Genomic DNA, 17,502 nt, shown 5'->3' with positions numbered 1-17,502 from the left:
GGTTGGTTGCCGAGTTGTGAAATATTTTTGTCGTCGAGAATATTAGTTGTGTTTGAAGGTGCGAGCGACTGATTAGCTCAATGATCTTACATTATTCTCTCACTTTATCGGCATGTGCATTTCTTCGAAGCACTTATTGGAGAGTGAATCAGATTGTTGTTGCAAAGATTCTTCGACATAAATATTTCAGAAACAATCAAAACACGCTGCTCTCTGTTCCGATGATGAAAAAATTGTCGCACGCAAATTTGATTTTGCAACGCCGACCCTCGAGCAATTCCGTTCATTATTTGTTTGTCTCTTCCTCGTCACGTCGATGAAAATGATTTTCAATCTACGAGGCAAACCTGATTATTTGTTCTCCTACTTTTTAATTGCATTTTTTCAATTAATATAGCAGGTAAAATTTACAGAGAATAAAATTTGAGAAATTTTTTATTTTAATTACATAAATTATTTGTAACCATTTGTGGCACCCCATACATACGAGAACAACAACAACTTAATTAAAATCCATTACACTTGAATAACTTAATAATGCCGCTGGAACGCTGTAAGTGAGCTAAGCTGTTTGAAATAATAATTCATATAATTAGATCAGCCAGAAAATTAGGCGGTTCGCCTGCCGGTCAGAATTAAGGTGTTGGGGAATTTCGAAGAGGTGCTGCAAGAATGATGACCATGTTAGGAGTGTGATGAGACTTGCAAGGACTGGTTACGATGAGGTTGAATAAAATGAGAACAGACTGATTGTGTCGACGATGTTGAGGATGAGGGGGATGCGGAAGAGAAGGAGGTAATGTCGGTGTATTAAGTTGATCGCTGCTGTCTCTTTGAGATGGCCAAAAATTTGGTTGATCCGTTTTATCATCTCTCGACAGATGAAAATGAGTTTGATGAAAAGTTGGATTTCGCGATGCACTTATTTGTAACTTTTGAGTTAACGATGTAACTGACGGTCTTGCGACATTGATGCAAGAAAGTAAAAAATTTTCAAATTTGCCTAGAAATTGAACGAGAAACATGCATTTGTGGATTTTATAGAGGTTTGCAACGTCATCTTCAATATCAACCTGCAAGAGAAGCCACCAATCTCAATTTTGAGCGATTGTTTTTTGTGAGTGAATCTATCATTAAAATTTTGAAAGAAATTTTAATTTTAACATCGGAGCGGATTATTGGAAGAAAAACTCAACGATTCAAATGTACAGCTTCTCACTAACAAGCCTTCAAATGATGTACAACAAGCAGTCTGTGAAGTGAACAGACATACCAGCAGGCACCTGTGTAAGCCGATAATGCCGCTTTGAAATTAGAATTATATTTTATTAATGCAGTATAAGTCAATTATTGATAGGTAGAAAATCAGCTATAATGTCGTAAGTTTACAAAACAATCTTAAACGCTGTTGTTGTAACGAGGTAAACAAAGATTAATGCAATAGTGCTAAGAGTTTTAACTATGATGATAACGACGATGATAACGTTGACGATAAGAAAATGACAAAAATGATACTAAGGATTTTAACATTAACGTTATAGGAATAGGATGGCAAGCAAGAAAAACATGCGATAAAATTATCAATACATTAGGCGTTCGTAACAACAACAACATCTAGCACATCCCAACATCAACAAAAACATCAATAAAAGATCAAAAACAACAGCAGAAACAGAAATATCAATAATTTGTAGAATGATAATAAGAGTAGGAGCAATAAAAGTAATGAATGTTCTTTTAAACGTGGATGAACAGATCAAATTGTGTGCCGCCGAGCCAACTTGATGGATGGCCGCATTTATGTCATAAAGTAAAAATAACCATAGATAAAAACAGTCTAAAAATGTTCAAAAACTTGAAAAAATTTATAGAAAATAATTTAAAAAAATTGAGACTATAGTGATAAATTTGACGGTAGCGTGAGAAATAATACGCCGACAAGCACACCGGCACCAATGATGCAAAACACTTTAACGCAAAAACTTCTGACAAATAATTTCAAACGCATTTATTCGAACGAACAATCATTTACAGTCATTAAAAATTTATATCTCAAATACAAAATTAAGCAGTTATAGATGTATTCTACCCAGAAAGCAATGCACATTGAAGAAGATAGCAGAATATCTTAAAGAAACAAGATGTGGAATGCCCTCAGAGTTGCCTGTCGTCTTGAAACAACGGAACATTAACAAACTACACAAATAAACAACTACTTGTCACAACGAATAGGTTAACAAACAAAACAAAGTCAATTACAGCAACTACAAACGGCAAGCAACAAAGAAACAAACAGCAACAGAATCTGTGCGGGGCAACATAGAAAACCTAATATTAGCGGAAAAAATAATGGCGGCCAGACATAAAGAACCGACAGACGTCGTATTATCGTGATTTTTATGTTTATGCGTTACGCTTCTTGTGCATTTTATGTTAATTCATCCTGCACCACACTAATATTGAGCACATCACTTGTGTTATGGAAAGCCATTTCAAACGTTGCCCCCTCCGCCCCTCCTCCATTCGGCGACCATTTCTCTTGTGCGTCTGAATTCATTGCATTTCAATGAAACAGGGACGGGGGTATAAAACAGTTGAGGCACGAACGCAAATCGAATATGAATCACGCATTTACATGTACCGTTAACATCACAACAACCATTGATTAGGAACATGCTTACAAAAGCATTAACGTTATTCCGAAAAAATTAGATTCTCGTTATTACGTAGCAACTAAGAAAATTAACAAATTTCTAGCACTACCCACTTACAAACAGCAATAAATTTTTTGATTAATTCACTTACACATTATCCGATGTTGGTTGTTCGGGTTTGTTATGTGATGGTCTAACATAACACCGTGAGGCATTTGTGCAGAGGAGGATGACGACGATGATGATGAAAAAGAAGATGGCGGCAAGATGATGGTGATGGCGATGATAATGATGATCACTATGGAGATATATATTTGCAAGTATAAATAATTTAAATAAAAATTTAAGTTAATAAAAAGTTTTTTTTTCATATGACTAGTTATAAAAAATAATTACGCCATAAACACTCTATGATGCAAAATTATTTGCCAGTTGACGTGAAAGCTCATTTATTATTCAGAAGAAAATAGAGATTTATAAAAAAAAATATGAATTTTTTTTCAAAAAAAATTACCATTAGACTGGCACGAGTGCATATCATAGCAATGCAATATCTGGAACGGAACTGCCTGAGTGTTCAACGCATTATACATTTTAAAAAATTCTACCTAACCCTTCATATTTATAACCATTAATTATTATTCAAACCTTTTTGACTGTTAACTTTGCACCTGTTATAAAACTACTAATATTTCACTTATGTTATCTTACGACATCCATGTTGAATTATTCGTTGTTTTTTTTCAAATAAAATATATAATATAATAAGATAGAATAAAATGACAATGCACTTTCCAACTAGCTACAAAGCAAAAATATGACATTGATAAATTTTTTTCTAGATTTGAATTGTAAATAAATACGGCGGAAAACGTTATTTTGTTTGCTCGCCAAACCCATCATCGCCAACAAAAATTGAGAAATATTTCTTTTGTTCAAAAAATACCAGGAAACGCATTATAAATACTTTAAATATACACCCCCCACTCCTCATTAAATAATTTCTGAATGGCTCGACGATCATGATTGGCATAGATGCTGCAACTTTTGTTATCTTAAGATAAATTGTTTTATAACAAACATCAAGGTTAGCGAAAGGTATAATTATATATATATACATTTATATATATATATATATATATATATATATATATATATATATATATATATATATATATATATATATATATATATATATGGTATTTGCAATGGTATTTGCAATGGTATTTGGTCCGACGTTTCGAGAATGTCAGGGCCGAAATATTTGGCCCCCTAGAATTCCTCCTCTGAGGTTCTTCTGGCAGAACCAGCTCCTGACAGTTGACAGTTCCTACATTACATTACATTAAAAATGTAACTTTGGGGATAATTTTTGAAAAAAAACAATTACTGTTTATATTTAAAAGTTTAGGATAAAGTTAAAGTATGAATAAGATGACTATTAAGAAGATACCAATGAGAATGATGATGAACAGGTTGAAGATGTTGCTGATGATGTGATGATATTAGTGGTATCAAATGATAAATGTGGAACAATGATATTAATAACTATAATGATAATGACGCTATATACCAACGTTGTAATGAGGCTAATAAGGATATATAAAGTATCCAGGTAAGAAGGGAAGTAATAACTGTGATGAAGTAATCCGGATAATCCGGATGAAAATAATGAGTCTAACAACTGTCTCAGCAACAGCAACAACTGTCTCAGCAACAACAACAACAGCATGCTGACGACGAAGATAATCCCAAAAAGTTATTTTATCTAATAACAACATTAAATAACATAAATGAGAAAATATCGTCATGGCGTTATATCTGATGGAGGTAACAATTATTTTGAATTCATCGCGGCCTAACTTGAGGACATTTTCATGATCATCATTCAGATAAGTCGAATATTTTTATTTGATCACTCGAAAAAAAACTAGCAATCCAAGATAGATTACATTTAAATTTTGAGATCAATTTTTTTTTAGTACAACTTAAATGTTACATTTCGATGATAGATTTTAACTTGTTAATTTGCAATGGTATGCCGGTGTTTTTTAATTACCATAGTACCAGCAACTTGAATTTTATAAATATTTGATGATTTTTAATTGAGGATATTAAAATATTTTAACAATCGGATGTGATTTAATAATCTTCATTCATTTAATAGTTTACGAATACAGTCGTACCTCCGTATAATGTTTGCTGGTCGGATATTTCTTTTAACTTTATTTGTTTAATAGAAATAGTTTTATATGTAAAATTCCAAAGGACATAAAAAAATCGTTATATAGAGTTTTCGTTGTATAGAAGTTCGCTATAAGGAAGTCCAACTGTATGTAAGAAATTATTATTTTTGTTTTAAATCACTGTGTCACTATACGTTCAATGTGTTAAACATGCTCTTAATTTGAATTTCATTATTTTTATAATAAATTTTAATATTAAATATGTTATCTCAGCACTTTAATCATTGCACGTAATTATTTCTTGGTAATGGTTACTTATTAATTATTTCTTATTAATCACTGTTTAGCATCATCATTCGCGAGCACCTTAATTTTTAATGGCTCCATTCATTAAATTTCTCGACTATCGGCATTGCCTGGCAGCCAATGAATTAATATGAATAGCAGCCATTCAGTTGTTCATGATGAATGATTGTTTGTCCTGAGACCGCCAACGACTTATACTCCTCTCAACCAGCAAATGCTGTCCAAAATATTGCTGACTGGATGAAATTTGAAAAATTATTCCACGACGGAATATTTAATGAGTGTTTGGGGCACTTGAAGATAAATAATGTGAATTGGAAAGATGTTATGAACTAATATCATAGAAGCCAGTGTAATTGAGGATTTCTGATGAATGACTCATTTTTAGCAATGGTTCTTTTGAATCATCTCTTTTAAAGATTCTGATAAAATTCATTTCATGATTTACTAAATATAGTTAATTTTTATTATTCAAAATAATGACGTGATGATATCTCGATAACAGATGAAACATTTGCACAGAAGTCGAACGACCTGCATCTTCCATCAACAACAAAAGTTGGAACAACACAGCACTCAAAATCATCCTCGTTATCATCATCGTCATCATCGTCCTCTTCGTTATCACCAGCATCATCTTCATTATCGCCATCAACATCGTCGTCGTCATCTTTGTCATCACCTCATTGTTCCTCGATCGGGAAACTAGGTGATGAACTTTAGAATGTGTGTTTGTTTGTACATAGTGCTTGTCATGTAAACGTATTTGAACGATTAATTTGTGTATGTGTTAATGCGACAGCGTTGTCTATCAAAGTTGTAACTTTTAATGCAGTTGAAAATTGAAAACATTGAAACCAAAATTTGGTGAAAAACTTTAAACCTCACGCATCAGCATATTAAAAATGCAACAAAATAACAAACAAACTTATAAAAAATAAACTGATTAAGATGCTATTATAACACGGAAGGCAGCGTAAAAAATAATTTAAAAATTAATTGGTACCCCAGAGATGTCCGTAGGAAGGATTATTTTAAAATAACAGAGTTGGAAAGTTAATGAAACTTTAAACAGATCAGTAATATCTTTTTATAATTTAAAAATAGTCAAAAACATTTATGTCTGAAAATTGTTAAAATTGCTTGTAAATCAATTAAACGTTTATGAGGTCAGCTACCTTAGATCTAATCAGTATACAAAGAATTTGTAATGTTGGAACAGCCTAGCGCTCAAAATCATCGTCGTTATCAAACTAGGTCTTCTAAAAATTTTAAATTTTTGTTGGATTTCTTTCGAAACAACCTTTTTTGAACTTTCATGCACCACCGCAAATCACAATGGCAAGCCATTTGTTGGAAAATAGCCAAATAAATTTCATGATTATTAAATTTTAGATTAATGTAACAGGCTCACGCTGATGTTCTATTGGAATATCTGATCGTATCCTATGAGCCGCTAATCTTAACAAAATTTGTTTAATTATGTACTATACATATAAATGTACATTAAAATTTTATTTTATTTTTCTTTCGTTGATTCAAGTTTCAAACAGTTTTCTTAACTTATCTAAATTTAACGTTAATGGAAACGCTGAAATTTTTATAAGCATTGAATAAAGCTGAGCTGAGGCGGTACGTAGGCGTAAACATGCATGAATTTTAATGTTGTTGGAGAAGGTATCTCGTTCCAAAGAAGTCTTCACACGCATGTAAAATAGAATTTAACTGAAAATCATTGTGCTGGTAGGAAGAAAATATTTTATATCAAACCTACGCTCCTTCATGCTTTAAAATGTTTTAATTTATTATTGCTGATATTTATATAACACGGTATCAGAAACATTGTGATTCTGTTAATAAATGCTCAAACCGGCTTAGCACTTCAGCCCCAATTAAGGAAGCCCTGAATGAGTTTCTCTGAAAATCAAACTCGGATTGATATTATTAGAATACTTTGATCTTTTTTGTAAAATCAAAAACAATGCCACCTCCATTTATTGGTTTCACGTTAGGCAATTAATTTGAACGTACGTTTCGTAACTGAGGGGTTTGGTTCACACTACCACCATTATATTATTAAAACACTGTTTTATTATATATGCTTATATTTTACGTACTCAGTAATTTAAAAAATGTTAATGCAGATTTGAGGCTCCCGCCACCAAGTGACCTAGCAGTCTACAAGACACGCCTTGGCTTGAACATAACGTGGTCATTTAACGACCAATCAAAATCACTCATCAGCCACCTGACAATTTGTTACCGCTCCTCTGGTGCATGGTCCAAATTAGCCAGCACCTTCAACTCCAATCAATTTTTTTTTCTTTGGACCGAATACGCCAAGAGTGCCACGTATCAATTTCTTGCTTATGCTCATTCTGTTAACGGGAAAGTTAGCAACGTGAGCAACATCGTCACTTTCGACGCGGCAGGTGCGTACGTTGTCTTCCTTCCGCTCTTATCGTATATATTCTGGGTGGTTGAAATGATTGAGTTGTTAAATAAAGAAAGTTTGGAAGGAAGGAAGAAAGGTTTGTGTCAAAAAATATAGGAAGGCTTGTTATGCAGCCAAGTAGGCATTGAACAAGACCGACTAGGATATAGCATACAATTTAATTTATTTTAAATTTATTTATTCAAAATTGTTTTTAGTGTTTCTTAAAAATCTTAACAACAAAGGCATGTGAATACACGTGAACCAACGCATGATACACATTGTATGCGAATGAGAGGTTCGAACCGGGTCACTGCAACGACAGTGCCTGGGCACCTTAACCATGACACTATTGCACCGTTCAATTAATTGCAAGTTGTTTTGTTGAGTTGAGGTTACAGTTGATGACTAACATTTTTTTTTCATATTAAATGTTACTGAGGTTGTTGAACAAATTGCAGAGCAGCATTCTGTTTCATCTTCGAACTTCTTCACGTACACCATGTACACAATGATGGCTGGCGTTCTGTGCGTGGTCGGTCTCTCGCTGGTCATCTTCATCATGCTACTGAGCACACATCGCAAGAAGAAGAGGAGGAGGAAGCAAAACAGATACGGTCGGTGTGCTTGTGTCACAAGTTATATCAATAAATCCATATCAGACATGCTTTTAATGAGAAATTATCAATTATCATTTATAAATGTTGAACAAACATTTATAGTTTATACAATAAATTATGTGATAGCTCATCAAACATAATTTGTTTTAAAATCTACAGTAGAGATACAACAGTAAGCTGGATGGATGTCTCATGCGACAAGATGCACACAAGCGTTTATACTTGGATGCTTGCGTACACACAGATGCAATGCCAACATACGCAGACTCAAACACATGCATGCCTGCATACATTACATACACAACACATTTGCAGTTTAACCGGCTTAGATGCGGCAGGTTGATCGCCTAGGTGAATGTCTCCTAAGTGTAAATATAGAAATATTTATTTTAGAATTCGCAAAGACTGCAAACCTTAACGGGTAATCAATTTGAAAATTAAAAATTCATGCTTAAATTAAGTTTGAAAAATATTGCAAAAAAATATGGAAAAACTTTTCGAAATGTGTTGAAAGTTAAAAAGGTTTGCAAAAAATTTGTACAAAATCGTTTCAAATGAAAAACTCACTCAAAAAGTTAGAGCGGCGCAGAACAAATAAATAGGAAAGAGAGGCAGAAGTGACAGGTTCGCATTTATCCCATTATCCAGGTAGCATCAAATATTTCGGACCGAACCAGACGGAAGAAAACAGAGCGTTAGTCAATCAATTATTCTTCTTCAATTTCAACAGTCAACTTTTTATTTTCAGCTTTTTTAGATATTTTTGTGTCTTTTTATTTATTATATTTTAATTTCATTGCAATGACACAACTTTTTACCAACGAAACAAATTGCATTTATAACTGGCGTTGAAACATTTGTTTCACTGTTAATGCTATTATAATTGTTGTTGTAGCTTTCCTGGGTTTGTTCTATTAATTTGGTCTGTAATGTTCTGTCTCTTTCATCTACAGCACTGAAGTTAATCACGTGCTTTACTTCTTTCAAACTTTTCTAATTGTTTAAGAAAAATTCATTTCATTTAAAATTTCATTGAGATGAATTAAAATTTAACATTGAAATTTTTAGGACTGTTTTACAGAACTGTGAGTTTTAACTAGTTATATTTTTTAGATAATTTTTCTTTAAATAAATTTTTTTAAAACATTTGTTTCAACACAATTAGAAAACTTTAGGTAAATAACTATCTTGTTAGTTTTAAACATTTCAATAAAATAATAACGTAAGAAATCATTTGTACTCCAATGCAGTTGGAAACAACAACCACGCAGCTTCCTTATTAGTGACACCAACAACGACGACACCTCAAACTATGCATGCAACCACCACTTCAACTAAATCCACCGCCACCAACAACTACAAAGAAACGCCAATATGATAATATTCTGCTTTCAAACACAAGTCTGTAACACATGGTTGACACGCGGAAATACTTTATGGGTTCGCTGAGACAAAGCAGTTTAGCAAGTCAAGAAGTATTCAGAGCAATTGCATCAGCGCTACTGAGGAAACAACCGACCTGCAGAAAACTTCAACAACGCTTCAGCTGGTCATCTGGTCAACTGGCCAACAACATTTCCCGGCATCTGCTTATCAACTAAATATTTTTTTTAATATTTGAATAATTAACTTGCAGTGTGCGTGTGCGTGTTTGTTCAACACAGCAAAGAACATCATTGTAGATAATTTTTTAAGCACTTTGCTGATCATCAACATATCAGTTCAGACTGTTTCCATTTGTAAGCCTAAGTTGACTAAATAAAATGAGATTTTATTTTTATTCAACAAAAAAATAAAAATTCTACCAAATGTTTGTACTAAGCTAGCACTCAAATATCATCAAAAATACTTTGTATTGTATTTACTTTATATTTTAAAAAGAACGGGTAGGAAGTTAATTATGCCAAATTTTAAAGTTTGTTTAAAAAATAATTTTTTGCTGTTAATAAGTTGCCTTCACGATGTTCAGAGTATTTGCTGTCGGAATGTGCATTTTGTTTGATACAACAATCGTTGTAACTAAATTGAAACTGTTCATGTGAAGCTGCTTGCCTGAGGGCTGACGATCGTGAATGTCTGTTGAATGTTGTTGGTCTCATGTTTTGCTCAAATTACTTATTTCAGTCGTCAGATAAATAAATAAACAAAATAAATAAACAGACGACAAATTAAATTTTATTGAAGGAAAAACTGATATATGAAGAACGTACGGAGTTAAATATTTATTTCTAAAAATCAAACATGAAGTGAGTTTGAAACAAATGTTGATGGAAAAAATTTTTGTTGAGGTGTAACAGCAGCTTGTTGTTCAGAGTTGTCCTTCATCTTTTAAAAAATTAATCATCAATATGTAAAAGTACTTCGTACGTTATCAAGTGAAATATTTTTTAAACTTACCTTCAAAATGAAGCTACTTCTGATTGATTCGGAAAGTAAGTTTTGCAAACAAACTAATTTTAAAACAATTTAATTTACGAAAAACGATCATCGATGATTTATATGGATCCTAAAAAAATTTTTAATCGACAGCAGTCTGCCAGTGTATAAGCATGGTCTTTAAAATTGTAAACATCTATTCAGTTCATTGAATTGTTGTGGCATTTTGAAATTTTTTAACCATAGTCATCATTCAAATCGACTAAATTGTAAACAACATGAAATTTAATATATTGTTGGAAATAGCGCAGTTAGAAATCAAGGAGGAACAAATAATAATGCTGGATGTACAAACTTGTTTTCAGGCGACTTCTTCTCTTGTTGATTGTCTTGTACGAGATGTAGGCAATCAGCGATAGGAGAACAATACTGAGAAGTGTTGAGACCACAAAAAAGAAAATTAACCCAATTTTCAATCCAACTGTATTGTCTGCCACTGTTTTGATTTCTGCTCAGTTATAAATTTTTAAGTTGAAAATTATACATCAGTTAAATATTTAATTAACTTAAATAAAAAAATAAGAATTTTAATTATTTGAAGATATATTTTTTGACATGCACTGAAAAGTTTTGATTAAATTTCAACCTTTTTCAACGCATCCTAGGTCTTCAACATAAACTAAATGGTCTCCGTCACAAAAGCAATCACACCTTTACTCTCCCATCTCCAAGGCAAATTCGCAGTTTAAATTTCCGCAGAGCCCATTATTAGCCGCACAATCTTGAATATTAAATAATTTTCTTGCATGTTTTTATTTTCAAATATTTAGTTGATTCAAATTTTAGACAAGCGCGGTTTTTAAATAGTTTTCTCAAATATAGGCATATTGTTATTTTAATATTTTCAGTACCTCCAACGTTACAAAATTCTCCTTTCCAACCGTGTTCACAAATTCCCAGGCCGCAATAATTAGCAGACGAGTACGAAACATCATTCGGACAAAAATTATGTTCCAAGTTTTGTCCACTTATATCCACTTCAGATTTCACTATTAATTCACGTAAGGTCATTAAAATTAATATAAATTCGTGTTAGGTCATTAAAATTATTATTACTTTAAAGCAAAAATTGAAAATAGAAAGAATAACTGTTGAAGTATTAGCAGACCTGCATACACCAAGAGGTCATCTGAAATGTTTCCACATCTTCTGAAAGGAATGTGATGTTTCAAATTAATTGAGTTGCCACAGAGACACTGAAAACTCTGAACGTTTCAATGGAATAAAATTTTTCAAAACTACATAGAATGTGTCTGTGAGCAAAACTATCTTCAAGTGATCTTGCTATTTTGTTTCGTGAATATTGTTTATGTAAATATGTTTAATCCGTGATTATGTTGATCAGCCTAGTGGTTCATATTTTAAAAATTCTAACGTAAAATTCTGTTAAAAACCAGCTTATTGTTAAAACAAAGTATGTTCAAGAACAACAAAATTACAGCTGAAACAAAATTACAGTTAAACTCTTATGAAAATTTTGTAGCTAACATTCATTGTCACATAGTCAGTGTCCTCATCAGAGCAAAACTCGAAACAAATAGTGAAGTTTGATTGCCGGCGTGTGTAGAGAGGTGAACGATTCAAATTTGCTGAAACATCCAAGCCTGGTTCCCCTTTCTATCAAGCCTTTCAATATCATATTTTGTCATCAGAACATGAATTCATACGGAATATTTTGCAAACATCTGTATAACATTGTATAACGTTATTCCCAAAATGAACAACAACTCAATACACAGGTTCATCGAATAACACGGAATAAGCTTGAGCAGCAGTGAACCTGTGCAGACTTTATAAGAAGCACGTTCCCCGAAAGTTCCATTCTCACGTTTTCTTCGGCAGTAGCTGCAGTGATAGAAACAGCGGTGTGGAGCACTTTCATTTAAAAAGGTTTCGTTGCTTTCAACTTGTTTGAAACATTCCAGGTATTTTCGTTTCGTGTTTATGCAAAATTAAATTAGTTTTTTTATCTGATTAAAAAACAAAACAAACCTCTATCAAAGGCTTCAACTTCAGAAAATGCCAAGGAAGCAAACATGAATTTTGATGGCACAATGACAAGAAACCTCGAAAATAGGTCCACGTTATTAATTTTAATTTTGTCTTGCATAAATTTATTGATTAATACTTTTAATTCAAATGAAGCACAATGTTGATGAACCTGACCATGACGCTGACATAAGAGAAGTTATGCTCGCTACAAAGATGGAAGCAGCCCTCCAACGTGTTGTCTCCCTGCCAGAGAATCGAGTTGCCTTGCATCCCTCCATCTTTTTCTTGTTGTTGGGTCATCTTCCAATCAATGACAGTTTGTACGTTCGTAGAGTTTTCGCTGTAAAAAATTTCAATTATTGCTATAATTTAAAACGAACAAAGTATTCTAATAAACTCAATAATGAACAGCAATGAATTAGGAAAAATCGTTAAAATTATAAAAAAATTGGTTCCTATAAATATAATTGATTGAAAGAACTTAGTAAGGAAAAGATAGCAAGCCTCTATAAATAGAAAACGCATTGAGACCACTACAGTAACCACCGTTGGAGCAGACATAATTGCATTCAATAGATGGCACGGCTGACTCCACTCTTTTTACGCAGAAACACAAGCCGGCCCTCTACATCGTCGTCATCATCATTCACGAGGTTTCATTATATTTAAAATTAAGAATGCTGGTTATTACATATTATGTCATATTACTGAGATGAATATTTGAAATGACATAGAAGAAGACAAAAGAGGACCTTTATAGCTATCATGTGATGAGGAGTGAGTTCACAAAACGAAGTGCACTGTAGCACAGACTTGACCAAGGTAGCAGAATCAGATATCATGTGCAACCAATGTAACTATGAACGTCTGTTAATGAAAAAAAAACTCAAATTTTTTCTTCGTTGTATGTTTTAACGATGAAATAATTACGTAATTCAAAGAATTTTACTTTTTTTTATTAAAAATAGGTATGTCAAAAACCTGTTGCAACGGCAAACAAGCTTGTGGTTTGAAGCAGCATGAAAATGCCTATACAACCAGCCGAAACACAAAATCCCAAATAATTTTAAATCATTTCTGGTGTTATTCTACTCATCCACAACCAATCCATGTAGTTAACGCTTTGCAATAAAGTGGCTTTTCATTTCATTATTGTGTCTATTATTGTTTATCTTTTTTCTATTTGACGTTTCAAACAAAACGACATCGAATTATTAGCGACCGACATCTTATTTTGTAATCTAAGTATATAATTTTTAATCATCTGTAGAAACATTTATTTTAAACATTCTTTACATATCTGACAGAAATATTTACGGATTCATTCGATGTATTTATGCCTGAATTGAAACATTTGTACAGATTATTTTCGTATGTACTACTGAAACTGTTATATAGTGTGGTAAAATCATTTTTTTTCTTTCGAAAATAAAGTGCATATAATCAAAATATATAACCAATTTGACGCGTTTTGAAAAGATTTCTCAAAATTCAACCACATTTGATGCTTTTATAAACAATTATTTTTCATCATTTAATTTCAAATTTTGTCAAATTCAACTTCTTCAAATATTTACAATACATACAGTAAACACGAACGTTCCTTTTAATTAAAAGTACTTAAAATACGTATGTTTTAAAATAAATTTTGATTCTAAGAAATGGAACAAACGAATATTTCTATACGAATAAGTTAATGAAATATAACATACAACCAAAATGAATACAACTTCATCTAGGTAACATTCAGCAATACCTTTTGATTGCCATACCCTAAATAATGTGTGGAATAAATCATTACTTAAACATAAACAGATGATAGTGTTTGCGCGCGCTTTGCATTTGAATTCCCTGTGCATTTATTCTTTCCTGGATCCTGTTAAAAGACACACTCGACAGTTATGGCACCTCTACTCGTTGAGCTATCAAAAAATAAATGGTCATTGACTTAAGCGAAGCAATGCTGGTTGCCATCTATCAGTTAGTTATTAGATGATAAGCAACAAATAAAATTAGTTTTATTTTCCGAAGAGTTAAAAATGGAAACTTCAAATTTTATGCCCAGCCAATCTCTTATTTATAGACAAACAAAGCATACGATAATAAATATAAAATTAAATGGAAATAACCTTGGAGTAGAGTGAGTAAATTTAATTGGAATATTTTTTAGAAGACCAAAATTCAATCGTTATTTATTACGTAACAGAAGCAACTTGAACTTGCTTCTGTAGTAGTAAATCATCACTAAATAACGCCCAGTTAAAAATATTTGTATCGCTTGAAGCGGTAAATAAATAAAGAACAAAGGGAAAGTAATAATCAATATTTCATTCGTTCATCCCAGTGATCATTCATTCTTTCGTTTGTATCGTTTGTTTATTCATTCATTCATTCATTCATTCATTCATTCATTCATTCATTCATTCATTCATTCATTCATTCATTTATTTATTCATTCATTCATTCGTTCGTTCGTTCGTTCGTTTGCTCGCTCGTTCACTTACTCACTCACTCACTCACTCACTCACTCACTCATTCATTCATTCATTCATTCATTCATTCATTCAATCATCTGTTAGTCATTCGAACAAAGAAGTAGTTAACAGGATGGCGCTTCTCGCGATTCATTATATTATCGCCTGCTCATTATATAATAAGACATTTCAAGGTTGATTCACACAAACAAACACACACAAACACGCACAAACACACACGTATACATACATACATACATACAGATCTAAGTGTGTATATGTATGTGCGTATATGTTTACGTGTGTTAGAACTAGCTTTGCCACTGTTGAAAATCGTGTTATAAATGAGTGTATGTATAGTAGTGTATATAATGATATACATCTTTTAAATAAATCAGTTGGACAGAAGATAACTCAGTAGTTGGCGAATGGCTTTTTTTATTTTATTCGTTATACACATCGTGATTTTGAGTTTACGTGTTTGAATATAAATTTTAATTTATTTTCTTTTTTTATTTATAAATTTTACTTTTTGTATGAATGAATGTTTTTGGGATACATGTGCGTGCCTTCTTTGTAGTTTTGTTTTTAATTTTTAGACAATGCATATGAAGTGAAAATATACTTAACAACCCCAAATTATTTATGAAACAAGTTTATATACATGCGTACATCGTTTATAAAGTTTATAAATTTATATAGCATCATCACCTTACACAGTTTTTGTACCGGCATCATGATCTAGAATGGTTCGTAGTTGTTTTTTAACGTTTTATCGTTGCACACGTGTTTGTTGGTGTGCAGTGCTGTGCTAGGAAGAACAAAGAATGCTTAAATATAACGCATCTGACGATCCGTTGTTCTCTTCTATCAACAAAGCTGGCAGAACGCCAGATGTTTGAATGGACCAATAGGATCGAGGCCTTTATCCAGGTAAACAAATGAATGTGCAATGCAGGTGCGTTGGGTTTGTGTGTGTGTGTGTGTGTGTGTGTGTGTGTGTGTGTGTGTGTGTGTGTGTGTGTGTGTGTGTGTGTGTGTGTGTTAGGTGAATGTGTGTTGTGTGTGTGAATCACATGGCGAGCGCTTTATAAGCTACCTGACAGCTCTATCCACAATATTTTAATAATTTCTTCATTCGCGACATGGTCGTTCAACTGTTCGAATCGTAAGAAAGTGCAGATCATCGTGTAAAAGTGATTTTAATATAAATTTAAAACTGTCTGCTTCTTGTGCTGCTTGGATAATGTTGTTGATTTTTTTAAAAGAGTTAAACTTAAATTTGTTTTTCAACTTTAATCTATTGTTTGATTTTGGTCTAACCAACAGATTGAATTTAAATAATTAACCAACGCTAATCGATGAAATCTAGATTGTGTATTAAATTGATGTTAATAATAAATAAGTGTATTTGATGAAGTGGTCAGGTTGATGGAGCTTGCATAGCTTGAATGTTTCGGCACAACTTCTATCAGCTCTGCAGGTCATCATCAGCCCTGCTACAAAGCATCACTGTCAACATCTGCACACATTCTACAAGAACTTATCATTCCATTTTTGGCAAAATATCTTATTCAAATATTCTGTTTCTCAAATTTTCATTTTAAAATAAGTAATTTTCTCAAAGGTGAAGTGTCTGTAGTCTGTACACATGTGAGCACTCTGTGATAAGGGTTAGTCATTTTAATGTGAATACGAATTTCTTGACGACCGTTCAGCTGAATCAGCACGCACTGCTAATTACGTAATTCGTGTTTCATTGTTAGGTGCAGGCAGTTACTATGTACCTTTTAATATCCTGCACTTCTTACAGTCTTGTTTTCAGTTTCTCACAACAGCACAACAGAGAATAAGCCGATCTCTTAAGTGGGAGGGCAGCCTGGTCAATAAATAGCAATAAATAGTTTGGGTGCGCCATTTCGTGTGGCCACATTTTCGAGTACACCTTACGTGAAAAAAAATTACCGCCACAAAAAAAATTAATTCTGGCTTTTCAACAAACTGTTTTTGTTCTTCTCAAAATTTAGTCAGTTATTAAGCGAGCATAAATTACAATTGGTAATTAAAATTTAGTTGAAAAAGATGGGTTCAAAAGCCCTAATTAAATTTTTTGATAGATAGCATTCTTTTTAATATTGTAAATGTGCATTACACTTGTTGAACAGCTACTGTGAGGTGAAAGTTGGAACATTTGACCCTTGTTGCTCACGTTGTTGCTCGAAGTTTGTTTACAAATAGATTTGTATATGCAAGCTCAACAACAACTGTTTATTTCGGTACAGTGTCAACACCCAGTTATTTAAAATAAAAAAAGTGGGTAAGCTAGTTAATCTATTCCAAAAAGGCTGTTGTGTGATAGAATTAGATAGTACACAAAAAACCTCTCGCTGTATATTTTTA

At 32.5% G+C, this 17,502-nt stretch overlaps 3 protein-coding genes across 3 annotated transcripts; 1 reads left to right on the top strand and 2 right to left on the bottom strand.

Moving 5' to 3' along the window:
• Nucleotides 1-635: 635 nt before the first annotated feature.
• HELRODRAFT_168193 (hypothetical protein) lies at nucleotides 636-2,675 on the bottom strand (the record flags this gene model as incomplete). The annotated part of the gene is made up of 2 exons (XM_009014076.1): nucleotides 636-1,073; nucleotides 2,499-2,675. The coding sequence occupies 2 exons, from the start codon at nucleotides 2,673-2,675 to the stop codon at nucleotides 636-638; spliced, it is 615 nt and encodes a 204-aa protein (XP_009012324.1).
• Nucleotides 2,676-7,127: 4,452 nt separating this feature from the next.
• On the top strand, nucleotides 7,128-9,289 carry HELRODRAFT_168192 (hypothetical protein; the record flags this gene model as incomplete). Its single annotated transcript, XM_009014075.1, has 5 exons — nucleotides 7,128-7,153; nucleotides 7,268-7,677; nucleotides 8,042-8,201; nucleotides 8,303-8,372; nucleotides 9,269-9,289. The coding sequence occupies 5 exons, from the start codon at nucleotides 7,128-7,130 to the stop codon at nucleotides 9,287-9,289; spliced, it is 687 nt and encodes a 228-aa protein (XP_009012323.1).
• Nucleotides 9,290-10,142: 853 nt separating this feature from the next.
• HELRODRAFT_168191 (hypothetical protein) lies at nucleotides 10,143-12,928 on the bottom strand (the record flags this gene model as incomplete). The annotated part of the gene is made up of 7 exons (XM_009014074.1): nucleotides 10,143-10,276; nucleotides 10,932-11,084; nucleotides 11,488-11,625; nucleotides 11,745-11,841; nucleotides 12,417-12,481; nucleotides 12,629-12,702; nucleotides 12,798-12,928. The coding sequence occupies 7 exons, from the start codon at nucleotides 12,926-12,928 to the stop codon at nucleotides 10,143-10,145; spliced, it is 792 nt and encodes a 263-aa protein (XP_009012322.1).
• Between the last annotated feature and the right edge of the window lie 4,574 nt (nucleotides 12,929-17,502).

This window comes from Helobdella robusta (genome assembly GCF_000326865.2).
Source record: "Helobdella robusta unplaced genomic scaffold HELROscaffold_13, whole genome shotgun sequence".
Classification (NCBI taxonomy): Eukaryota; Metazoa; Annelida; class Clitellata; order Rhynchobdellida; family Glossiphoniidae; genus Helobdella; species Helobdella robusta.
The sequence above is the reverse complement of the archived record's forward strand: the minus strand, read 5'-3'. Positions and strand labels throughout refer to the sequence as shown.